Here is a 26,253-nt window from a genome sequence, read left to right as displayed (position 1 = left end):
ATTGGCACAGTTAGTGCGTCTGTTTTTGACGGGACAGTCACGAGCACCCTCGAACGACGTGTCAACCATGATATATTCATTATGGCTGGATTACAGAGTGTGGGAGGGGATCACTACTGTAGTGTGTGTAATCCCCATACACCCAGCTAATTTAATCTCACCTACTGTGCCATTCCCATCACACACCGCCCAGAGGGTCTGCGGAGAGAGAAAGAGGAGTTAGGTAATTTAAACTTTAACCACTGAACTATGCTATAATAGACCTGACCGCTTTGGAAAACACTCCAAGTGCAGTTCTAATGCGAGACGGATTTGTGAGGGTTGTGTTTGCAGACTACTCCTAGAGAGAGAACAGAGGGAGAGAGATATGCAAAAATAGAGATATGGAGAGAGAGCTGATGAGTGAGTCAACTGTCATTCTTACCTTCATTTGAATAGCCTACATTTGAATGAATTGTGCATAGGTTATGGCCATGGTTCAGCAAAGGCATTGTGTTGAGGAAGTCAGATCTTTCTTCAACTTCACCTCACTTTTTATACAGCCTTTAACTAAATATCCACTGCAGGGAGGCTTGTGCAATGGAGACGCTTTTGATATCCTAAATATAAATCTCAGCACGCGCAGCATATTCTGCCTCTGCTGTGACACAAAAAACAATATTACAAGTTTTGCTTACTCACTCTGTTTCTTGGCGGAATGATTAAATGACTGTGTGTGTGTGCGTGTGAGTGAGTGTGTGCGTGTGTGAAACAATGTCCCCGTCTCCTTGTGGCTCAGTAACTACCGCCCTCCAGTCACTTTTAGACGAACGTATTTCATCTAAAAGGGTGCAATTGTGCATGCAGGGAGAACTGGTCTGCAAGATGAACAGAGCCACACACAACGATTGCCTGAACTTAAAAAACACCCCACCAGAGACACACAAACACACACACACACACACACACACACACACATGCACAAATAAATCAGGCTTTAACCAGCCACAGCAGGGATTCCAGTTCCACAACACAAAGCAAACAGAAAGATGGTATTGATTAAACAGCCTTGTCAGACAAGCAGCTCTAGCAACTATGCACAGAGGCCGCACAGAGTAGGGCAAACAGCTGAGGGGGAGCGAGCGATAGAAAAGATTTCGAGGAGAGGAGAGAGGGATAGCTGACAGAGAAACGGAGAAGAAAGAGATGGAGCCGCTGAAAAATGGGAAAGCATTAGGGAGAGATGGATACGGGGGGAGAGAGAGAGAGAGACTAAATGTGCTATCGAAGAGAAGAATAGTGCATTGGCTACAGAGAAATCTAAATGGCCTAATGAGGTAATTATGCAGTTAAGTGATTGGATGACCTGAGGTAAAAAGAGGGTGGGGCCACTACGGGCTCAGATTGGGGACGGGCGGCGGGGGGTGCATTTAACGAAGAAGGAAAGAGCCACGCGAGGAAATGGGGAATGATGTTCTTAAAGGAGGAACACAGGATGAAAGGACCGCGGCTGAGCTGTGGATGATATGCAGGAGGCAGAGTGGGGTGAAGGAGGGGGGGAGTACAGAGAGTAGAACAGGAAGAGGAGAAGAGAAAGGGAGACGGAGAGAGGGAGGGAGGGGGAAGGAGAGAGTGAGAGAGCTAGGGAAGGAAGGATGATGATGCCTGCAGCTTTGAAAACACCATGTCTGACACTGACTAACTGTGACAAACTGTGTACAAAGCACGCACCCAAACAAGCACTCCTGACAAACTGTGTGCAGAACACACAGGCAAATACACCTGTCGACGACAGCATAATGAAACACACAAGCTCACTTACACACACATAGACGAACGCACGTACACACATGCAGGCAGACAGATAGAAGACGTCTGCTGCACCTTGTACTCACTGCCCCAGATAATAGTCTTGATTAAACCCTGACACTAATTACAGAAAGCATCATCCAGCAAAAGACGCATCACAGAGCGTGTCTGTTTTATCCCACCAGATGCAGGTCCACCTCCTCAGGGACCACGAGGAGCAGAGGCCCTGATTAGCTTGCCTCGCCATCATTCATTCCGAACTCTATCCTCTTTCTCTCCTCCGCATCCTTTCTTTCCTGCTTTCTCCCCCTGTGCCCCTGTTGGCCGGCCCCCCCGTGGGCTAGTACCCAGGCCCGACCACCTGTCTGCTCCATTTACGAGGCTTTTCTGAGTGAGGTTGGCCAGGGCCGCTGGCAGTGTGGTAACAACAGCAAGCTGTGAAGTCTCATGACAAGGGGATCGTTACTGATGTCTCCAACGCTGTGCTGTCTGTCTGTCTCTTAAATCAACATCGCACCAAACCCCCCCCCCCCCACCCCCACCCCAGGCTCTATTTTCCTTTTATAAAAGTGATGAGGTGCATACTGACAAGATCATTTGCAAAAGTGGCAAACAATATTCAACACATTCTACTTTATTCTAAATGTAGTCGAACCGGAGTCCCGAAGATGGAAGGGGGTCACTGGAAGGGGTTTGTGTACCAGTGATTTGTCTGCCATGTAATTGGTTCGAAACCTTGTTTTGTGGGCTATTTGTCACGGAGGTGGAGTGGCGGGCAGGCTGATGTCTTTTGGGACATGTTGACCTGTCTCTGGACTCGCTCGGCTGTCCCATGCTCTCTGCTCCTGAATGCTTAGCAGAGACAATCTCCTCAACATAATTGAGTTTGAGGCTGGTTTAATGTGGGTGTATGCTTACTGTCCCATCTGCGCTCTTACCCTCTGCGTGTGTGTGTGTGTCTGTGTCTGTGTCTGTGTCTGTGTCTGTGTCTGTGTCTTTGTCTGTGTGTGTGTGTGCGTGCGTGTGTGCGTGCATGCTCTGCTCCAGTGATTGTCCATGAGCCGCCCTTGTGTGTGTACATAGTGTGCATGAAAAGCGTCACACACGGTTATCCAAAGTCTGCGACTGTGCCTCATCAGCTGGTCGCTGCATGGAAAGGTCAGTAAAGATTCTTTTCTCTTCCTCTCTTCATCTCTCAATTTTCCCTTCCTCCCTCCCTCCCTCCCTCCATCCTCCTCTTCACTGTGTGTGCTCTGGGAGGGATCAGGCAGGAATCAGGGCCAACTGCCCCTGTCATCTCGCATTTGCCCATCGCAGAGGAGAGAAAGAGAGAAGTGAGACAGGGACCGCTGGACACAGCTGTGCCGCCTTCAGGAGGTCAGTGCCAGAAAGAGCAGAGCACAAAGACGAGGACATGGAGGAAGAGAGAGAGAGAGAGAGAGAGGGAGGGAGAGAGAGAGAGAAAGAGAGAAACACAGGGCGGAGAGGTGTAGAGAAACAAAGAGTGATAAAGAGCGAGGAAGAGAAAGATAAGAAGAGAAAGCAAGAGACTGAGAGGGAGAGAGAAGCAAAGGGAAGAGAGAAGATACAGAAAAAGAGAGAGAGACAAAGAGAGAGGCTGGGGAGACAGAAAGATAGGGTAGATTAGCCTCAAGAATAAAGAAATGATCACAGGAATGCTAAAGGAGGGTGCTTGAAATATCCTGCCTGTACACTTGCAGCAGGGCTGTGGCGGAAATGTAGGACAAGGGCAAACGGATTGAATTGTTGTCTGTCACTGTGGCTCAGACCTGCCTGTTGACTTGCTCACACGCAAGGAAATATTCACTTTACTGCATCTCGGCCCCTCTACCCCACCACCCCTTCATCTGATTCCGGTGTCCTTGATCTGCACTACAGTGATGCCTTGAGTAGTGGACGGGGATTTGAAAGAACCGCTGCGTCGCTGCTCATCGCAGATAACGCCCCGCCTTTGATGGGCCAGAGACGCTGCCTTGCTCAAAGGCCGGCTCACGGGAGCTCAAATGGAATTCCCCGGCATTGTCTGTTTGTAATGATTGGATTTTGCCACAGACCCAAATGAATATTCCTTTGCGTTTTCTGTTGTACTGATGGGATTTTTTTTTGTTGCCACCACAGATGTAAAAAAACATTCCCTCACTGACACAAATATTTATGGGTCAAAAAGGAGACACAGCAGAAAGCAGACAAAACAAATTGTTGCATCCAGGTCAACAAACTATTAACCTCGATGTCTTGAGGCTCTCTGGACTTACTGGATTTACTGGCTGGCTGGCTGTATGTGTTTCTGTTGGAAAAGACCGATAGTGCTTCATTAAGGTAATTGCGCGAGAGGTGGGAGAGTGCAACATGTTACATTTCAAATCACACTCGGCCAAATAAATCTTTGGCTGTGATGAGAGTAAGCCAATTGAAGGTCTGCTAATGAGTATGTGTAGCTGGCAGGGTGATGGAGTGTTCTATCATTTATTTCTCTCCACAGGTAGAAATGGTAATCAGGGGGAAGACTGATGTGAGCAGCAGGAATCCCTGATGCTAGGAGAGACACAGAGAGAGAGAGAGAGAGAGAGAAAGACCTGGTTGTGGAGGTCGAAAACAGAATGCACTGAATGCATCTCAAGACATTTTATGAAGATGTGAAGTCCTTGGTTATTAAGGGTCCACAGAGATTGAAATGATGGGCATGAGAGCTGGAGGGGCAGCAACAGATGAAGAGTGAGAGAGTGAGGGAATGAAGTAGGAGATGGGGGAAGGGAGAAATGTATAGCTGTGATGCTTGAGTTGAGGGGTTGTCATGGTGACTGGGGTGGAAGAGAGGGAGGGATGCAGGCTAGTATTGACACCTTCACACACACACACTACTGAAATGCACTTTGGCATTTTGCACACACACACACACACACACACACACACACACACACACACACACACACACACACACACACACACACACACACACACACACACACGCACATACACACACCAGATACACACACTCACTCATATACACCCATAGAACATACAGCCACAGTGAGACTGAACCAGGATGACTCATACAGCTGAAATTATTCCTTCCAACCAGCTTAATGAACCCCGTGATACCCTTCATCCTGCTACATCCTATTGCTCAGTGGCTTGGTGTGGGTCGGCCCCAACTGTACCTCCACACAAAGCCGGGGCGCGTATGACTCAGCCCGCTCTTTGTCCACTCTAAGCCCATTTGAATGGCAGGCAAATCTTCTCAACCGATTTCACTTGTCACTCTGTTGCTCATATGATCCACTCACATGGATGACTGGAGTGATTGTAGGTCTTCCATCAATGTGTGTGTGTGTGTGTGTGTCTGTGTGTCTCTGTGTCTGTGTTCCTTGTATGGATGACTGTGTGTGTGTGTGTTTGTTTGTATGTGTGTGTGTGTAAGTTTGAGGACTGAAAGTGCTAAGAGGCAGAAACTGCAGTTGAGCAGTATGATGCTGCTGGAGATAAACGAGTGGTCCAGCGGCTTATTGTGGAGGCTGAGCTGGCTGCACTCTTAGTCCCGCCCCCCTTACATAAAGCCTGAGAGCTCTGGCTCCACAGAGACGCCTGGGCTGGCCTGCCTCCTCCTCCACCTCCTCCTCCTCCTCTACTCCCCCTCGCTGTGGAGGTGAACGTGGCTCCCACCACCACCCTTCACCACTACTGCTGCTTCTGCACTCGTCCGTCCTTTTCTTGTTTCACTTCTTCCTCATTCCTCCTCTCTTGTTCTTCTCCCTCACCGTTCCCACGAGGTGCTCCATTTGATTACATCAGGAGCACTCAGGAAATAAGTGCTGCTTGTGCAACTTTTAACAAAGCTAATGGGGCCTAGAGAGAAGTCGTCTCCTGACCTGGTTAATGAAGATCTGACGATAGGAAGCGTGCAGGAAATTAGCAGCTATTAAAGTAGACCTCCCTCTTCTCGGTATTTTGGGGAGGATTCCAGTGCTCTGTGATATATTATCTTGCTCTTTATCTGCTTCCCTCTCTCCCTCCCTCTCTTTCTCTCTTCCTGTTTCAGTATAACTCCCTATGTCAGACTGTTATTCTTTCTCATAGACTCTCTGTTATTCCTCTATCAGCTCCGAAGATTTATATGTTTTCCATCAGTGACAGTGAGTGTATTGATGCTCTCTAGCATCCACCATTGCAGTCTCTCCCCTTCCAGCATCTCCCATGTGTATGACCGCATGTAGATATCGGGGATAATGACCGATGTGGTCTTTGAGGGGGCCTAGCTCACAAATGCTAATGGCTGCTCAGCCTGGGGCCTGCCTTGCTGCGCGTGCTGCTCCTCCGCCTGTGAGCGCATGTTTCTCACAGCTAGAGCAGGTCCCCGTGGGCCCTCCCATGCAAATGCCGTGGAATGCTAAAGCAGCGCTGACCTTGTCCTGCCAATACGTCTCATTTCCACGTGGGAGGAGGAGAGCAATTGGCAAGGATTAGGCGCGACCTAGGAAGCGCTGGTAAATGTTTTCGTTCCACGTTGGAGGGTGGCATTGGCTCAAGGCCAGGGACTAGAGACAATGGGTCCTTTTCAGAACAGGGGGAAAAAAATATCAATCGCGGCACACACACAATGCAGCCTCATAGGTAATCAAACCTTGAATGTTTGAATGCAGCTGAGAGGCCTTGCAGATGGGATGACATCTCACCACCAGTGCGTGGGGTTGGGTGGGGAGAGGTTGGGGGTGGGGTGGGGGTGCACAGGTTCTTTTAGGATGAGCTCAGCGAGGCGAGGAGGACCTGTTAGCCATCGAGCCATTGAGCGGGGCAGGCCTTTTGGGTGACATCCGTCAATGAGGCCCCCTGGAGGCCGAGGTCTCTGGCAGTAGCTCCCCCAGGAGTTACTGACCTGCCCCTGCGTGTCACCCTACACCGTCGCAGCTGTGACAGTGACCGTGTGTGTGTGTGTGTGTGTGTGTGTGTGTGTGTGTGTGTGTGTGTGTGTATGTGTGTGTGTGTGCGTGCATTTATGAGTGTCATTTTGTGTGTGTGTGTGTGTGCATGTGTGCATGTTCATGTATGTCTGTGTGTGAGTGAGTCCATGTGTATACTTCATAACCACATCTCCCACTTAACGCCTGGAGGCCCCAGGGGAGCACTCTAACACCCCTCCCCAGCACACTCCACCTCCACTCAGCCACACATCTGTGAGGGAGGGCGCAGCTTTTGTCATCAAGGCCCTCCAGGTGCTTTTGCTTGTTCTCCTCCTACGTGCTGCGCTGTGCCACACTCTTCTTTGTCCTCCGCGTTGCTGTTGTGATGATTTGTGCGCTATTACTCACTCCTACCATGCTTGAGTTGAAACTTTTAGGTCGCATGGATGTATTTTTGGTCACAATGATCTGTATAACTGTGCAATTTTGTGTCTTTCAGTTCTGCCCTGCCTATGAATTTAGGTTGAATACACTCAGCTTTTTAACAAATACTGTCTGAATGACTCTAGGATTTGCACTTACGGGTAAGGCTTGTATGTCCCCAGGACCGTGACCTGCTGCTGGTGTTTGTTCAGTGGCACTTAGAGCACTCTGCTGCGTTTCTTACCCTCAATCCAGCTCGGTCTCCCTTCCTGTGCTAAGCTGGCCTCCCATATCCCAGAAGTGGATGCGGTGAGATGTTTCTGGCCAGAGGTGATTGCTCTCTCTCTCTCTCTCTCTCTCTCTGTCTGTCTGTCTGTCTGTCTCTCTCTCCCTGTCTATCTTTCTCTCTCTCTCTCTCTCTCTCTCTCTCTCTCTCTCTCTCTCTGCCCTGTGCGCTCCTCAGGGCTGCTCCTCTAAACGCCCTCACCTGTCCCATCCCACAAATCCCCGCTGCTCTGACAGCCAGCTCCGCCGGGCAGCCACGGCACAGCAACAGGAGCTGACAGAGGGGGGAATTGCGTGCATGTCTTTCAGAAAGGAGGTGGTGAGGGAGAGCACACAAGAGCCCACAAAGAGAGAAAGAGAGAAAGAGAGTGAGATAGAGAGAGAGGTAGAGAGAGAGAGTCAGGGAGAAAGAAAGAGAGATACAGAGGGTAAGGAAAGAAGGTTGAAGGTCAGAGTCGCTGTCTGAATGAGGCGCACAAGAGAAGGAGGCTGCATGCGTTGGGGTGGAATAAGTGGGCCGGCAAGATAAAGGGACAGAGGGAGGGGGGTGTGAGGGAGAAGGTCACTGGTAATGGCTTTTCCACCTAATTTCATAATGTTATGATGGCTACTATTTGCTGGAGCTAATAATGGTCTGGGGCAATTCTTAATGAGTCCTGTGTGTGTGTGTATGTGTGAGAGTGTTGATGTGAATATGTGTGTGTGTGCGTGTTGTATTATCATTTTGTTTGTTTATTTAAAAGCTACTCACTTGCAGTGACGCCCCTACCTGTCCTATCTGTCTGTGGCTCTGTGCCATTGAGAGGTTGTGCAGGGTGTTAATGACATATTTACAGTCAGGCGGATCGGATGAGCTCCGTCTTCTGAGAGGCCTGTTCTGTGCGGTAATTGGGCCCAGTTCGGCCCTGTTTAACGTCTGGCTGGCTGGCTGATTGACCAAGCGTGCCGAGCGTGCATCATCCCTCAGCACCTGAGGTGTTTCCCCTAATGAACGAGCTTGTTCCACAGGCAGGCTCTGTCACTGGCAATGACACTAACAAAGTAAATGTGACCCATTTAAATCTCTTTCTGTGTGTGTGTGTGTGTGTTTGTGTGTGTGAGAGAGGGAGAGCACAAAAGAAAGAGAGGCGCTGACTGTGGACTGTGAATCTCTAGGTGTCATATCTAATCTTTCTATGTGTCTGGGCATGAACGCAGATTGGCAGTGGGTCTCCTAGGAGAAGAGTGGTGCTGAGCGCCAGTTCTACCTTTACCCCACATATCACGCGTGCTCCTCCTCCCCCTCCCCTCTGCTCACTCCGCAGAAAAACACCATGTGCCCTGCATTGTAAACCCCTGTTTGTTTTGGCTCAATCGGGGCATCAGCCCTCGTCATTTCCCACTCAAACCCTGTTTTCCCTAATATTTACCGATGAGAAAAACAGTCAGTGCACCAGGGGTCTTTCAACTTTCAAACTTTCCCTTTGGCAGGTGCCAGGTCTGCTTAAAAAGGACAAGAGCAACGCGTTCCACATCAGACCTCATTAACCGTCTCCATTGATCAGCCGACATAAAGTCCCATTAAGGGAATATGATCCCGCGTTTTTTATCAGCCGTGCCAGGCTGCCTGTGATTCTTTCTCACCATGCGTTGTGCCTGTCCGTATGCATCCCCCATTTGGTAGATGCTATCTCTCCCTTCTCTGTGTCTTCCTCTGCCTGTGTAACCATCTAATTAAATTTTAACATTATTATTACACCCAATCCCCTTTGATCCCCCTTCAGACTATGTCCTTCCCTCCTTCTCCTTCTCCTCCTTCTCTCCTTCTGCTCTCTCCTTCCCCCCATCAGACCTTCATTCTGCGTCTCGGTACCACCCATCCACCTCTCTTCCATCTCTCTCTCTCTCTCTGTCTCTCTTTCCTCTTTCTCTCCATCTCTCAATCCTCTTTCTCTCCTCTCCTAATGAGTCCACTCCCTCACTTTAATTATTCACCACTTCTTTTATTCCTCCATTTTTATTGTGTCTTGAGGGGAAAACATCAATAAATAAATAAGGCTCACTGTTGCTTCCTCTGCATCGCAGAACTCTGAGCTTGAGTGAAGGGATGAGGACAGAGACAGAAAGATGGGGCAGAAGGAGGGAGAGAGGGAGTGAGTGAGAGATAAATGGAGAGAGAAAGAGGAAAGAGAGAGAGAGAGCAAAGAAGAGGGAGAAAGAGAAAGTGGTAGCAAGAGAGTGAGGTAGAGAGAGAGAGAGAAGTAATATTCCTGTCCTCCTCTTGACTTTGAAAGGAGGTAGTAGATAATCACACACTGCAAATGGAAAGAACATAAAATACAATTATGTGTGTGTGTGTGTGTGTGTGTGTGTGTGTGCGTGTGTGTGTGTGTGTGTGTGTGTGTGTGTGTGTGTGGGAGCAAGTGTGCCAGGCATGACTCTGTATGTGTGTATTCCTTAACTGCCTGTATGTCAGTGTCCGTGTGTATGAATAACTGAATTTGTATGTGTGGGGGTTGGGGGGATGCTGTGGAGACCCTGTTGTCATGGCAACATGGATGGAGAGAGTAGGCGGTAGCCCCCTCTGACAACCTTTATTTTCTACAGCTTTTTGTCACTCTGATATTAACCCTTAACCCTGGAAGAGAGGGAGGCTTTGAGCAGGCTTTCACAGAATGAGAGGGAAGGTGGAAAAAACGCATGGAGCCTCTGCACACAAGCCATTCACAACATATACACAGGGTGTGGCCTAACTAACCAATAGGACTGTTGTTGTTGATCTTCAAGCCCTCTAGCCACACTGTGGGATATTTTTTTCTTTATCTTTAACTGGATGTTGAGTGGCAGAAATACTCTGTTTTTGACCATAAACTAATCATGAAAAAATCATGACACCCAACTCCCACTGCATCCATCAAACAAAATAATCATTTTCCTCCTCTGTCACCGCCCTGCACAGTTTTCAGCTGTCGCAGCAATCCTCAGGTGGCTGAGCAGTGAGCGTGCAGCCTGCGTTATTCTCCTCACAGGAGTGACAGAGGCGTGCTAGCCACACATCAGTGAGCGCGCCCTGAGCGTCTGCGAGCAGACGAGCAGAGCACTGGGATGCAGCCTGCCTAACGTCAGGCCTATAACAGTGGAAATATTGCTGCTTGTCAGCAACATGCGGCGCAGCCATCAGCGTGTATTTTATGACATGAGATTCAGAAAGGGAGAGAAAGAGAGAGGGGGAGAATGTAGAGGGAGAGATATGAGAAAGGGATGGGCGATTGAGGCAGAGGCAGAGGAAAAACCTCTAAGAGAAGTGAGAGGTACTGGAGGGGGATAGCGACTCAAAGAGAACAAAACGAATTATTGATTATAAGGAGGGTGGGGAGGATTTGCTTCTGGTCCCGGCTGAGTTTGGAGTCTCGCACTCAGCTTCAATGTAGATGCTGCAGCTGTGGTCTCTGTTTTGCTTTAGAATGGACGCATTGACACACCTATTCATTCACTCACAAACAAACACACACACACACGCAGACACACACGCAAAGACACACACATGCAAGCACGCACAAATCACCAACATCAACCATGCATAATATGCTTTCAACTGAATATTGACTCCTCAGACCCTGTAATTGGTACCTTACCTTCTAAACAAGACGGCGTAATGGGATTAGTGAAACGGTTATGGAGCTCATGTTGTGCCGTTGGTCTGTGAATCTTGAAGGCAGGCAGGGTGTTGTTCACAGGACCTCTCTCTTTCTCTTCTTCTCTCTTTTCTCTCTCTCTCTCTCTCTCTCTGTATTTGGACCCATAACAAACTTAACCCTGGAGTTATCTCACGGCAACAGGCTCATGCATTATGCATTAGACATGAGCACAGACAGGAAGCCAGAGAGACACACAGACAGACATGCAGATAGAAAGATAGATTGGCAGTCAGACAGACAGACTGACAGACAGGCACAGGTACAGCATGCAAACAATGACCAGGCCCTGGCATCAAACCAAATCTATGGGTGAGCCCCTGAATATGAATTATGAATTTGGGTGAATTCAGGGCAAATTATACTGACAGTGATGGGGGGAAGGGTATAAATAATTTACCCACTAGGGGGTCGGTGAATTACAAGCCCCCCCACCTACGCAGCACAGGCGCACCCCTCCCACGTCGCCTCCCCTAGCCCCCTTCCTCCCTCTCTCTCTCTCTGCACTCCTCTTCTCCCCATTACCCTTCAGCCATCCCCCCTTTCTTCTCCCTTGCCCTCTACAAATGAGTGTAGCACCTCCACCTCCCATTCTCTCTCTCTCTCTCTCTCATAATCTTCCTCTTGACACACACTCTCTCCCTCTCCCTCTCACTCTGTCTGTCTCTCTCGCTCCTATGATTTTGCAGACAGACCGACCCTCAGGGAGGTCTTGAGGGCTGAGAGAGGGCGCGTGTATTCATTTATTTTCCCCCACACTCTTTCCCGCGACCCGTCCCCTCCAACACTCTACAACCCAGTTGGGGGTGGTAAATATTTAAAGAACAGGCAAGACGGGACACCAGGCCTGCATACGTACGTACTGTACCATCCTGAACACACACGCACCCGCACACAGACACAAACAAACACACACACCCTTTTACATACCCTTAGTTAGCAAACTCTATTTTCTACCTCATACATTATCATCACATCTCTGCTGGGACCAGACCCTACAGATTGCATCAGAGAGAGCCTTTAATGTAATTTCAACCACAACAGCCATCAACATCTGTCACATCAAGACAGAATTAACATTGAAGCAAACCACACATTCCAGGGCGGTTGAAGTCATTATGAAAGTCGTTATTGAAGATCTGGAGGCAGAATTAGCCCAGCTAGCCTGCTCTCCTGTTGACTGGCCCCATCCCCCCTCCCCTCTCTTGACTTTGATGAGGCGCATCTCTGGTACGCTGGCAAATCCCATGGAACCATCGGGAGTGCTACAATTTGCTCCCACTGAGTGGACCTAAATGCTAATTTGGAATTCTCTTCAAGGGGGGTGGGGGACATGTGATTCCCATTCGCCAGCCTGTTGGGTGGGTGAGCCCCTTGAAGTATCTCAGAGACATGCTCTGCATTTAAACACAATTTTGTGTTTGTTTTCCACCCATTTACCCCCAGGGCCCTTGACTATTAATATATGTCTGCTGATATCGATAGTGTTTTATCCTTAATTGTGTTTATTTAATGGTGATTAGAGCAGTTGCACAAGCCACACCAGATTATAATGATGACACTGTCAAGAGGAAAAAAAGATCACTGTGCATTTCTTCCTCTCTCTTTTTGTCAGCAGGGTTTTTTTTAGTCTGCTTAGGTCTGGCTGGGGTTGTTTGTTTTTCCACATTGTCTGTTTGTGGCCCTAGTGTTGAGCTTGCAGATGTGGCCTTGGGGCAGCGGGGTGTGTGTATGTCTGTGTGTGTGTGTGTGTGTGTGAGTGTGTGTGTGTGTGTGTGTGTGTGTGTGTGTGTGTGTGTGTGTGTGTGTGTCTGTGTGTGTGTGCGTGCGTGCGTGTGTGCGTGCGTGCGTGCGTGCGTGCGTGCGTGTGTGTGTATGTGTGTGAGGGCCACAGTGGAGAGCCCCTGCGGGGGCCTCACAGCTGCCACCACCACCACTGCTGCTGCCGCTGCCGCCGCCTCTGCTGTTTGCCCTCCTGCCCCGGGGGAAATGAGGCAGGTAACAGGCTTTAGATGCTATCAGCCAGCAGCTGCACAGCGGCGTGTTCTCCACCTCAGCCCTGGTCATTGTGTCAATCCACCCCCAACACACACACACACACACACACACACACACACCCGTGATAATAGACCGACACGCGTAAGCCCCATCGCAGATGCGTTTGCTGTCCTTCGTTTATGCGTGTCACGGCCCCCTTATCAGCATGTTTGGGTGCTGTCCCCCCCCCCCCACCTCCCCTGGGCAAGGGCTCTTATTACACAGAAACCTGACCGCTCGCCTCCCGGCGTCTCTTCACCTTCCTCTCCGTACCTCGTTTTCTCCTCTCCCTCCAATCCTATTATTCTGTTCTCATTCGCTGACTCCTGCCTGCTCCTGCTCCTGCTCCGCCTCTATAGAAAACATGTCATGCTTGGTTGGGCTAGCACAGGCAGGCATACATGCATGCATGCAAAAAACACACACTCACACACACACACACACACACACACACACACACACACACACACACACACACAGCACACAGCACACTCATGCTCTCACACAGTGTGGGGCCACTGTTTGATCAGGCGTGGCTCCAGGAACATTGGATTGGCAGCGTGACTCGCCCCTGAGAGGGAGTGGCACACACACACACACACACACACACACACACACACACCACACACACACACGCCTTACACTCTCGGGGTGTTAATCCAGTCCCGCTCAGCGCCTCCACAGTCCCATTAGAGCTGTGCTGATGAGAGGCTCCCTTATCGTCCCCTCTCTCGCTCTCTTCTGTTCGCCCCCCCCCACCCTTCCTCTGCGCCTCAGCAAATGCTGCGTCGTTACCATTCATCCTCTTTTAATGGCATCTGCTAAAGGCCAGCGGAAAGTCGGCCGGTCCGTAATTGGCCACTGACACCCCCCTGCGAGCAATCCTCTGATCAGCCTGTACCAATATCCCCGAGCCAGCACCCACATAGGGAGAGAGGGGGGAGAGAGAAGGGAAGAGGAGGACAGAGAGGGGGAGAGAAGGAGAAGGGAAGAGGAGGAGAAAGAAGGGAAGAAGAGGAGAGAGAGAAGGGAAGGGGGGGAGGAGAGAGAGGGGAGGAGAGAGAGGAGGAAAGAGGAGAAGAGGGGTGGGGTGGGGGGAAGAAGAAGGGGAGAGGAGGAGAGAGAGGGGAGGAGACAGAGAAGGGGAGAGGCTGAGGGTGGGAATGGTGGAGGGAGAGGTGGCACATTGATTGGGAGAGCAGTGCTGTGATTTAGAGGAGGGGAGGATTACTGTCTCAGCTGTCACCTTCCATCACCCCCACCCTCCTCCACCCATCCCCCTTCTCTCATTCTCTCTCCCTCTTTCATTCTCTCTCTCTTCATCCCGTTCACCACCTCTCCTCTAACACCCCTCCTCTCTGTCGCTCAGTGCTCGCTGTTGAGGTATTGAGCTGGAAGAGGAGGTGACTTGGTTTAATGACCTGACTAATCCATTGAAGATAGACAGCGACTACACACCAGCCTCACTGTAGTCCTCCTTCAACGGAATGACAAGGTGGTGCCACGTGGTACAATTGAAGAGCCACATCCATTTTTAAATCTGCACATTTTTTTCAAGTTCATTATATCTGACGCTGGTGGAGTTGGTAGCGTGTTACAAAACAGAAGTGTTCAGGATTCATAGTCCACTATATCACATGCAGTGTTGCCACAGTTACCTTGAAAAAGTAATCTGATTACTGATTACTGATTACTCCTTTAAAAAGTAACTTAGTTACTTTACTGATTACTTGATTTTAAAAGTAACTAAGTTAGATTACAAGTTACTTTATTAGTTACTTTCAGCAGCTGCCGGCAACACCCCCAACGCCTCAACATAAAAATGATAACCGGTTTTGCCAATACTCACTATACTGGAAGTGCATTTTAACAGCAATGTATAGCAGACATCCCAACCTAACCTATTTAGATACTGAAATTCAGATGTTTGTTCAATAATGTCTAAGTACACCAAATAAGGAAGGCCTGTTGATAGAAATTGTTATAGTAAAATATGTAGGTTTTTTTTTTCATGTAGCCTTGACAACTAGCCATCTTGTATAGGCCTGAGTAATATGCAAATGAAATTACACTTGTTAAACTCACCTCAACAAGTCTTTTGCAAATCATTTAACCCGCCGTGAGCAATGCTAAAGTCGTTGTTACAAACAGTGCAGTGTGCAAGATTATCATTATGTTTTAATCTTTTGAGACAATTGGGTACACTTTTGTGTAGTCTGATGTGAAATGGGTCTTAAATCTTCCTTTTTGAGGGGCACTGACGCTGCCATGACGCTTCTGTTCCTAGATACACTGACTGAACTGATTAATTATGTTTGGGAGAAAAGAGATATAAGCACACTTACACTGAAAACTGATTAGTTGATTTAGCAAAACAGACTAGGATGCTCTCTGTCTTGGATGCGCTTCAGGCACAAACGCACCACTCCTCTCTCTCTCCGTTGTGTGCGCATTAAGCTCATATGCACACGCGATTTGAAGCAAAGATTCTAGAATCTTTGATTTGAAGTCCGCTCTGGCTTGCGTGCTCTTGTTCGCTCTAGGTTCCGGGAGATTTTATGTAATTTGCGGGCGTCAGGAAGCCGCTATCAATATGTGGGAGACTCCCAAAACTTCGGGAGACTTGGGATGTCTAGCTACACAGCACTTTGTCGCCAGCACAGAATGTACAATGTACCTTAATGTTGTCATGTTTAGCTGACACAAACTCAAAGTAATGACTGATGAAATGTGCATCTCTCTCTCTCCCTCCATTGTTGTTTAGGCCTACGTTTGTGTCGCTGCACGTGAATTGTCCTCATGCTGAAAACGTGAGCATAGCCTACATGACATTAATCCCCAAGACAAGAAGAAAGCAAATAATATATTTCTTTTTATTAAGGAAAATGACAAAAATAGTAACGCACAGTAACTTAGATAAGTAACTTTAATCTGATTACTGGTTTGTAAAGTTAGATTACTCCTTACTGAAAAAAGAGTTACTAAGTAACGCGTTACTGGCATCACTGATCACATGTCCTGAAATATCATTATAAAATCTGTGTTTCTGGTTGTGGGTTGCAGTTATACCCTCACTGAATGTCACATGAATTTTGGCCTTTAAAATAATGGTATGGCATACATTAAGTGAGTATTGTAATATTCATTGATGCCGTGACCTCTGGTCAGATGGTCAGTGGGTATTGTCCTTTTGAGTGTGGGTGACTGATATTATATTACACCTTTGTTGACTGTAAATGTCAATACCGTTGTGGATCAATAGCTGAGATTTTGTTTGCCGTGATTTCATAGTATACAGTCATAGTCTGGGTTAAGGTTCCACCTTTGAGACCAAGTCTGGTGCAATCATCTCTAGCTGGTCCAATATCGGCAGAACAGACAGTGACTTATCTGTGAGCTGTCAATAAAGCCAACCCACGACAGAAAAGAAAGATCTCTTTCTCTCTCTTTTTTTTCTTTCTCCCTCTCCCTCAGTCCATCTCTCTCCTCCATAACTCATGTATGTCCACCTCCTCCCCACAACCTTCTGTCTCTCCCCAAGGTCACGCGTCACTGTGGGCTTGGCACTGCCACGTTACAGTGGTGCCGTGCCCAGGCTGCTCAGGGCTGCCAGCTGCTTTAAAACATGCTGTACCCGGGCCAAAAACCCTCTCTGTCTAATTTCTTGCTCCCAGATAACATGCATCGCTCTCACAGACTGATTCCATTCACACAATCCGTGGGGAGATTTCTCTCTCTCTCTCTCTCTCTCTCTGTCTTTTTCCTCCCTTCTGTAATGATGAAGCAACCAGATGAACTAAATGAACATTTGCTCTTCTGATGACGCTAATTAGATTACACCGTGTGTCTTTGTGTGTGTGTGTGTGTGTGTGTGTCTGTGTGTGTGTTTTTTTTTTTTGGGGGGGGGGGGCGAGACCAGGAGGTGCAGATGGACAGCGTCAACGTTCCTGGAGAGCGGCCCTCACCCCTGCTGCATGACTGATAGCATCTCTAATAGGTGCCTGTCCTCACAGATTGAGAGAGGAAGTGTACTCCAAGGCCTCCACACAAACACTCACACACAAACACACACATACACATGCACACACTCACACTCATCCAGAGTTCCTGGCCAGAAGCATACTGTACATGAGCTTTGGTTTTCCATGGTCTGCTAACCTTTGATGGACCCTTCTCCTTCACGTGTGTGTGTCTGTGTGTATGTGTGTGTGTGTTTCCTGTTTGGCCGCTTGGATGATCTGTTTGCATCTCTGCAGTAATGGCGCTGCTGCCATCTGTGAATCTGGGTCTGCCTCTCTGTGTGGAGCCATGCTCCTCGCATCAGCTCCCCCTTATTTAAAGAATAAAATCAATGTCACATCAACAAAGTGAATAAATAAATAAAAAGTCAAGTGGGCTTTTGACATGGATGTTGCCTCGTCTGTGTGTGTTTGTGTGTCTGTGTGTGTGTGGGAGAAAGACACCCCTCTGGGTGCCTCCCTTTTGTGTGCTCAGTCCCCGGCTGTCTTGGTCCTGGAGCATGTGGCGCATGGAGTCATTTATTCTGCCGCTCTGACACGCGCGGCGCCCCTCCCTCACTCCCCCACCTCTCTTTTATCTTCCAGAGAGAAACCAGCGGGAGGGAGTGGACCTGAGAGAAAAGAAGAGAAGACGACAAAAAGAAAAAACAACAAACAGAGCAGAAGAAAGAGAAACAGAGGTCGGCGAGCAGGAGTGCCAACGGGATTACTGGAGCGAGAAGGGGGGCTATCCCAAAACGCCAGAGAGAGAGAGAGAGAGAGAGAGAGAGAGGAAGCGAGTGAAGGAGTCAACAAACGAGTGGAGAGAGAGAGAGAGAGATAACAGGGGCCTGCTCATCACTGCATGTGCGAGTCGGTGTGGGAGCCACCGAGCCCGTGTGTGTGTGTGTGTGTGTGTGCGTGTGTGCGCGCTGTTGCGTTTAAGACTGCGAGAGCAGGTGCAAGTTTAATGGGACAGTGAGCAATGCCTACCAGCGCGCCAGGACAGCCGGTCGGCAGCAGGGGGCGATGCACACCTCTGCACCTCCACCCCCTCCTCCTCCTCCTCCTCCTGGCCCACACCACCAGCAGACCCGCCCAGGCTGCCATCGACATTCCCCCGAACTGTAAGTACGTCCGCCGTGCCATAGGTGTGGAGTCATCTCCCAAACGCATGCAAACCCCATAGGTGTGCCCTGTGGTGTTAGGTGCAGATGCGGTGTTATGTGATGTGTTAGTGTGATGGAGTGCTATGCGACGTGGCAGTGTGATGTGGTGTTATGCGATGTGTTAGTGTGAGTGCGGCGTGCTGTGCTGTGGTGTGGTGTGTTATGTGATGTGATGTGTCGATGGCATGTGCTTGTCTGGATCGGCTGTGAAGTCATTGATCATTCCTGGACTAGATAGTGCTGCGCTGAGAGAGGTGGAGAGGTGCTCTTGGAAAGCCACAGAGTCTCTCACCGTTGAATTTTGAGTGTGCTTAATTGCTCCCATTGATCAGGCTATTGATCTGGTTTGGTGGGGCAGATCTGTTACTGATTGGAAAGTAACTCAATCAGATGTTGACTTATACCCAGACTTGCATGCCTTTGGTTGTTAAAATGGGTTTGCTTAGAGTTTAGAGGTTTGCACATCCGAAAATGCATCGAAGTATACTGCTATGGTGCTGGTACTTCAGATTTGTATTGATGACTCATGGGCTGAGCGTAAGCACCCACATACACACACACACACACACACTCTCACACCCACACACATTCCCAGCCACGCACACACACACACACACACACAGACACCCCCCCCCACACACACACACACACAAACACTGAAGGAGAAATACACATGGATGATGAAAAGCAGTAAAAGAGAAATACTATCTACAGCAAATTAAGGTGTCAGGGCGGAAGAGAACTGCTCGTAAAGGTCAAGGTCTCTTTTGACTTTCAATCAGTGACCTTTCTGCGGCCAAGGCAGCAGAAGTGGTAGCTGTGTAGTCAATAAGGGCCATTTGAATTTCCTCCAAGAGAAGCAAACAGAATCTGGTCCGTTTTTGTAGCCTAAGGGAGTGAGTATTGAGAAGACAAAATGAGTGCTGGGTTGCTTTTTCAAGCATGCTTTAAATTTGAATTATTTGGGTGAAATGTTGATGTCTTAGAGGAGAGATTAGAGTAGTGGAAATCTACAGCAGTCTTGGGGATGCACACACATACAGTCAGGCTGTTACCCATCTGGAGGCAAACAAGGGCATCTGTGACGGGTGAATGGCTTACTGTATGCCCAGACAAGGGGAACACTGCATGGGAACTCTTTGGCTTCGTTCCACTATATCATTAGTTATCAAGACTATATATGTATGCAAATGTCATGTTTTTTTGTTTTTTTTTACAGCATGTTTATATGTTTTATGATAACTCAAACATGGGATTCAGACAAAACTGATTTCTGTTATTTGGTTTGGCATGGGTTTTTGGTTAAGTTTCCTTAATGTCCCTGCTACTGGCATGCGTTGCACTAACATTCAGACATGTTGGAAGCTGTAACTCCATCTGGCTGCCTCTGACTAACAGAACTCTTCCCTTCTCCCCTGGCTCCCTCCCTGTACCACCAGACCAAATACCCGACTGTAAGTGCTTTTGGCTTCCAACAACTTCTGCTATGACTGTTTGTTTTTGTGTGTATAGCTCTGCCTGGGAACCACTATGGTTCCGTTCAATTGTTGCCTCAAAATACCATGGCTCCCGCATCCCACCAGAACTAACAGATGCACCTCACTGAATAAATTCCATGGTGTTTGCAAACTAAGGTGAATGTTGTTTTAGATATCTCTCTTGGGTGAGATACAGTATCACCAGGAAAACGGAGATAGCGTAAATTGATGCGTTTCTGAACAGCAGGAATGACAAATCGAAAAGAGAAGGGACATTAAGGATAAGTGGGGCAGCGATGATTCCAGTGACGGAGAAGAGCCTGCAAAATAAATATGATCATCTGAGAAGACTGCCTCATTATCTCCATCACTGGGGATACTCATATTAAAGCCCCCCCTCCTTATATTTCCCTCTCCTCCTCTCTCTCCTCTCTTTCTCTCTCCCTCCCTCCAGCTCTCTCTTCGTCTCTTAATTCTACTCCTGCCTGGGCTTCTTCCTGTCCTCCTGTCCCTGACCCCTGCTCACTCTCTCCCTACCTCTGCTCAGCACTCTGTTCATCCTTCTCTCTCACCTCTGTCCACATCTCCTATTTATCTACATTTGCTGCTAAAATTACTCACTCTTACAAACTTACTCACATTACCACATCTCTCTATTGCTCTTAGTGCCTAATTAAACCTCAGCAGCTATATGCTGTTAGCATTTAGTTTAAACAGAGGATGCATCTGCAGTGACATTGAGATCACAGTGGAGAGCTTAATTGGACCCCAAGAAAATATATTGCCAGCGTAAACACAAGGGACTCGGGCATAAAACTGTGACCCAGCGCATAAATTGTACCGTAAAAAATTGGCAATATCCATATCATTTCCCGCCATGTGTGTGCTTTATGCATCGAGATATGAGCTGTTGTTTATTGGCTGGCTGAGGGAATGAAAATGGGGTCTCCAGAAGCTATTCCAAAAGGTTCACCCACCTCTCCTCTCCTCTCCCATCTCATCTGCTCCCTCGCTCCCATATGTCTCTCCTCCTCTCTCTTTCTCTCTCTCTCCCTTGGTGAAACCACTCTCCTGTAACACCTCTTCAGGCAGATACATCATGTTCTCTGTAATCGGAATACATTGTTTTCCCATTTTCACCTCCTCACTCTCCATTTCCTCCCCTACGCTGAGGAGTTCGGTAATGACTTGGAGGCCATCTTGGCTCTTGGAGGGCGTCTGTTGGAATTAATTTCCATTCCCCCCAACCATTTGTGACTCGGGCAGGGCAACTGGGCCAGTGGGGAGCCTTAGGCGTTAGTCACATGTATCAGTGGAGGGAAGCTGCAGTGTTCGTGATACACCATCTCTTTTCCTCTCTCTCTCACTCTCTGTCAGTCTCTCTTTCCCTTTCTCTTGCTGGGCCTGCATTACTGTTCAGGGTAATTCATCTTCCCCACACACTCAGCAGTAAACACTAAGCGTTACTTCACGGGCGGCCATCTTAGCTATCATCTGGGTTTGGGGGGACTTGCAGAGGCAATGACAGTTGCATTGAGTCTTCATGGTCTCCTGTTAGGGCAAACACCGACTGGACCAAGCGTCATGCCATGTGTGTGTGTGTGTGTGTGTGTGTGTGTGTGTGTGTGTGTTTTCTCCTGCAGTTAAAAAGCCTCCAGAGATCACTGCCCAGCCAGAGTCAATCACTGCCTTCTCGTCAGACATCATGCTTACCTGCGAGGCTTCTGGGAATCCCAAGCCCACGTAAGGCTCCTCCACTCCGCCTAGGCACCATAATTGGGCCCAGGACACACTCCCAGCATGCCGAGCTGCTCTGTTTGCACTGTCCTGATAAGCTGCTCGTGGCAGCCATTTAAGCTAATTACCCACAAAAAAGCATCATTTACACAGAGCCACATCTCACGCCAGATAAACGCTCATCCTTAATTTGGTCGTGTAATTAGCCTACATGAGAAATGAACTGTCTCTTTGTCTGTTATTCTCTGTCCTCCTTTTTTTCGCTTTGTCTTGTTTTTTCCGCTCTAGTTTCCGATGGGTGAAAGACGGAGTAGAATTCGACCTCTCCAGTGACCCTGATCTCAGGGTGTCGACAGGTTCCGGAACATTTTCGGTCGCCGCGGAAGACCAGCCCATCAGCCAGTACAGTGGCAACTACACGTGTTTCGCCTCTAATGAGCTTGGCACGGCCGTCTCCAACGAGGTCCAGATCACTACAGAGAGTGAGTGAACCACGTTCACAGTCCTCTTGGCACCGATTGTTCAGCTGCCTGTCTCGACTCCATCTCAGACAGCTCTAAGAGCTCCATGCTGTTCAGTGGCATAGTTGGATCATCACAGAGTCTATCAAGCGTGGACAGAAAATCACTATAGAGTTACAGGACACATTTCTCTCTATTTCTCTCTCTTGTTCTCTCTTTCAGCTTTATAGATAATTAGACATTAAAATCTGGTCCAAAGTGTGTGAACCCCACAATATGCAGTGTGACTTATTCTAAACATTGCCTCTTGTGCAAGATCAAAGGTTGAACTGCTCAACTGCTAGTATTAATTCCACACTGTAAGCAAGACAGTTGTGTTTTATGAACACTCGTCTATAGAGAAATAATGATGATAAAAACTGAATGCAAGATAGGAACAAAGGTTAATTCTGGCCCACAGCAAGAATGTAGAGCTTTGTGAATGCTATAGTGTATTTAACAATGTTATAAAGAAGGCTTATGTAAAAGAAATCAATGATTTGCCTTTATTAATCTTCAATCATAAGTCACTTTCTATCATGCACCCTGCAATGTAATAATTATTTTTTATGATGAGGAAGATACTGGCTACTTTATGAGGCAGTAACTGCCCGATTTGTGGTTCCATGCCTCAGGTCCAATAAAACTGAGTGCTTGTTTTATATCGCATTCAGCTGCCAAACATGACTTTATAATAAAGGTATAATGCTTTCTTAGACAAACCCATATTTTCAATCTGGTTCATGGAAATCAAACATCTGGCAGCTTAAATAACAATTATGAGAGACATCTATCTACCTGGATCTTCCACTCTTCATACGACCTCTCCTGGTTTCCTTGACAACGGTTACCGCAGAAACTGGGTTGATGTCATGCTAGCATTTTCCAAGAGGACAACAGGAACTCCTGTGGGATAAGTGCTCAGAGGGGAGGTAGCTCAGAATGTACCGAGCGGCAGCGGACTGGCAACGGCTCACTACATGTGCACGGCTCCAGTCAGCATGGAGAAACAGCATGCACAGCCTGTGCCTCTGAATCACTCATTAAGGCCCATCTGAGGCGCTCTTAGCTGTTTTCAGAAATGAAAGATGTAAACATAAAATCATAGATAGGTTTATTTTCTTTCTTTTTTTCTTTCTTTATTTCTTTCTTTCTTTCTTTCTTTCTGTTCTTTTCTTTTTTTTCTTTTCCTTTTTTGTATTTTGCTGACCAGAACAGCCATAGCTGCTACATGATTTTCAGGTTAGTGAAGGTGTAGCCTTAGGAGAATCTTTCACAGGTCCAGGACTGCTTTGTTTGCACAGAGTGGAGCCCGTTTGCAGCCCTGGATGACACAACTCCTTTACTTCATGCTGTTCTCGTGGGAATCCCTGCCACGATCTTGAAGGGCATTCTGATATGAGAGGACAGCCCCTGCAGCTCTCAAATGGACCTCAGCACTCATCGGCCCCCGACCCAATTTAACATGCATTTCTGCAAACCTCTGAACTCACATAAGATGATGTTTGTTTAATATCCGTACACTATTCAGGAGACAGGGGGAAGTCAGAGAACAAAGATAACTGAAATGGATGCTCAGGCTATTATTATTGCTAGCTCAAAGTCCTGGTAAGCCTAAAGTGCTACCAATGAATGACGTCAAGATTAATAACAGAATCCACATCAGGTTTCCTATCAGCCAGCATGGCTAAATGTGAAGGTTTCTGACTATCTAACAGAGTGAAGACAGTGCAGGTTACATCATCAGGAGCATGCCTATGTTCCCACAGCCCTATGTTCCCTAACCCACCCACCCACACCTCAGACCTAACCCTAACCCTAGCCCTATCCCTAACCTTAGAAATGTGGGAACATAGGGCTGTGGGACCATTGGTCTGTGGGAACATAGGGCTGACGCCAAATCATCTTACAACCGTAATGCTACACTAGCTGAAAAGCTTTACTAGGCTATCTGCACACCTGCGAACTGAATATGACAAAGAACCACCTTGGGAGAGTTGTGGTCAATACCTGTCTGCCATGGGTTTACTGGATTCTTAAAAGACCACCACCACATCTGCTCTATGCTCAACTGCTCCCTGTACATTGGCTGAAATGAGTGCTTCATCATGCTAACTCACCAAGCTGCTACTCCACACATGGTGTGCCTGGCCTGGCCGAAAACTCAGCTGGCATTTTATCACCTTTAACCTCTCTCTGTCCTGGGGCAGGTGTCTCTGAACAAGAAAGGAGCCACAGCTATTGCAGCTATGCTACATTGTTCTGGGGTGTATGTAGTTAAAACGCTCTTCCTTGGCAACCAAAAGTAAAACTATAGCAGAAAACTAATCTAGGCAATATCATTCTATGTTATTTGATTAGTAGGAGTATCACTATAAGCATCTTGTACTTATTTTTACACTATTTTTTTGAGACTTGAATTGAGAGACCTAGCCTGGGAACACCCAGATCTTCACAATTGTACAATTGACATTGGTTCTGGAAAAGGTTCATTGACTTACGACTTCCAGCAGGGGCGTAACTAGCAGAGAAATTCAACTTAAATTGGTACATTAACTCTTACCAACAAAAGTGTAGCAATCAAAGGGTTTTAAATGCAGTTGTTTACTCAATTCCAAAGAAATAAACGTCCATGCCAGATAGTGATTGTATTTAAGTGCCCGTGTTTTAGAGGCTTTGGAAATGGGTTTCAATGGCCTCTTGGCCCAAATTTGTTCGTATGGGTATTCCCAGGCTATGAGAGACCAGCAATAGTGATCATGTTGACAATGACAATACATGTCAAATAAAATTCTCTTGAATTTCTATCTCTCACACTTTCTTGGTTTGTTGTTGTTCTCCTCAGATCCTCCCACCCTGCAGAAAGAGAAGAAGGTCCGGTTGAAGGTAGAGGCAGGAGAGAGTGTAGTCTTGCGCTGCAATCCTCCAGCCAGTATCATTCCTCCAAACATCCACTGGATGGACGACAGTGAGTGCACAGCCCACTCGACTGCCCTATCAGTGTGGACTATTAGTGGACTAGTTTATTAATTTATTACTCATTTACCTGTTGCCTGAATGCTTGTTCACAGCCTCATGTAGGCAGTAGCCCCATTTGTCCTCTATTTTTTCTCTGTCCTTCCCGGTTGTCCTTTCAGAATTGCATCACATTAAGCTTAATGAGCGTGTGGTGCAGGGCCTGGATGGAAACCTGTACTTCGCCCACACCAAGGTGGAGGACAGCCGCAATGACTACACCTGCAACATGCGCTACGCCCGCACCATGTTCTCCAAAGAGCCCATCACCCTCGTCGTTAACCCCTGTAAGTTGCACCGAACGTTCCACAATTTGCTGTCAAATGACACCATAATCATAGTTATATGGGTGAAAGGAATATCAGATCAGCAGTCAAGGTCATACATTACCAGAAATAGAGTGTAAGTTGCCTGGGTCAAGCACACACACACACACACACACACACACACACACACACACACATACACACACACTCACACTCACACTCACACAAATGCTTCATATAAGCTGGTGTTGCATGTGTGGCTCCCTGGTTGGTGTGTATAATGAGGCAGTGCAGGCTTAGGCATGTAGCCTGGCTGGGAACAGCTGGCCCCATGGCAGGCAGGTCAGTGGGGGAGAGAGGGCAGCTGGAACATATGTCCAGTTTGTTAATGTGACATGCCGTAGATGAAGAGGTACCGCACAGCCATCCCCACCTGGGCCTGCAGTCAGTACTTTAGCCACTGCTCTGTGCACTTGTGTATGCCTGAGGGGGAGGCTGTAACTGCTCTTGCATATGTATGAGTATGTCTCTATCTCTCTCTTTCCATCTCTCTCTCTCTCTCTCCCTCTCTCTCTCTCTCTCTTTCTCTCTCTCTCTCTATCTCCATCTCTGTGTTTCTCCAGCTAATTCAGTGGTGCGGAACCGAAGGCCTCAGATGCTGAGACCCACAGGCTCCCAGAGCTCACACCACGTCCTGCGGGGTCAGACCTTGAAGCTGGAGTGTATCGTCCAGGGCCTGTGAGTCCCTACCTGCCCCCTGTCTGTCAGCCAGCGCGTGTGACCATGCATGTCCGTGCCGCCATTACCGTGCCGCCGTCTGTGGATATGTCAACATTTCCATTTTCTTTCTTTTTTTTCCCTCTCTCCTTCTCCTCTCCCCTTCTTTCGTCCTTCTTTGCCCATGCTCTCCCTCCATCCTTAGCCCAACCCCCACCATCCAGTGGGTCAGGAAGGACGGGGAGAT

The 26,253-nt window shown here is 47.9% G+C and overlaps 1 protein-coding gene across 5 annotated transcripts in view; it reads left to right on the top strand.

Annotated features, from left to right (window-relative positions):
• Positions 1-26,253, top strand: part of l1cama (L1 cell adhesion molecule, paralog a) — a 44,899-nt gene that overhangs the window by 4,643 nt on the left and 14,003 nt on the right. For all 5 annotated transcript variants that reach the window (XM_076275509.1, XM_076275510.1, XM_076275508.1 and 2 more), the window contains exons 2-8: positions 17,731-18,251; positions 21,415-21,514; positions 21,797-21,990; positions 24,854-24,976; positions 25,146-25,310; positions 25,913-26,027; positions 26,212-26,253. The exon at positions 26,212-26,253 is cut by the window's right edge and continues 143 nt beyond it. In XM_076275509.1, coding sequence (XP_076131624.1) covers positions 18,110-18,251; positions 21,415-21,514; positions 21,797-21,990; positions 24,854-24,976; positions 25,146-25,310; positions 25,913-26,027; positions 26,212-26,253 — 881 coding nt within the window. In that variant the 5' untranslated portion in view covers positions 17,731-18,109. The remainder of the gene's footprint in view (positions 1-17,730; positions 18,252-21,414; positions 21,515-21,796; positions 21,991-24,853; positions 24,977-25,145; positions 25,311-25,912; positions 26,028-26,211) is intronic.

The sequence above is a fragment of the Alosa pseudoharengus genome, unplaced genomic scaffold (genome assembly GCF_046254945.1).
Source record: "Alosa pseudoharengus isolate Yale_2024_CS ecotype anadromous, Long Island Sound unplaced genomic scaffold, YU_APseudo_1.1 YU_APseudo_1.1_scf_9, whole genome shotgun sequence".
In the NCBI taxonomy this organism is placed as follows: domain Eukaryota; kingdom Metazoa; phylum Chordata; class Actinopteri; order Clupeiformes; family Clupeidae; genus Alosa; species Alosa pseudoharengus.
The sequence above is the reverse complement of the archived record's forward strand: the minus strand, read 5'-3'. Positions and strand labels throughout refer to the sequence as shown.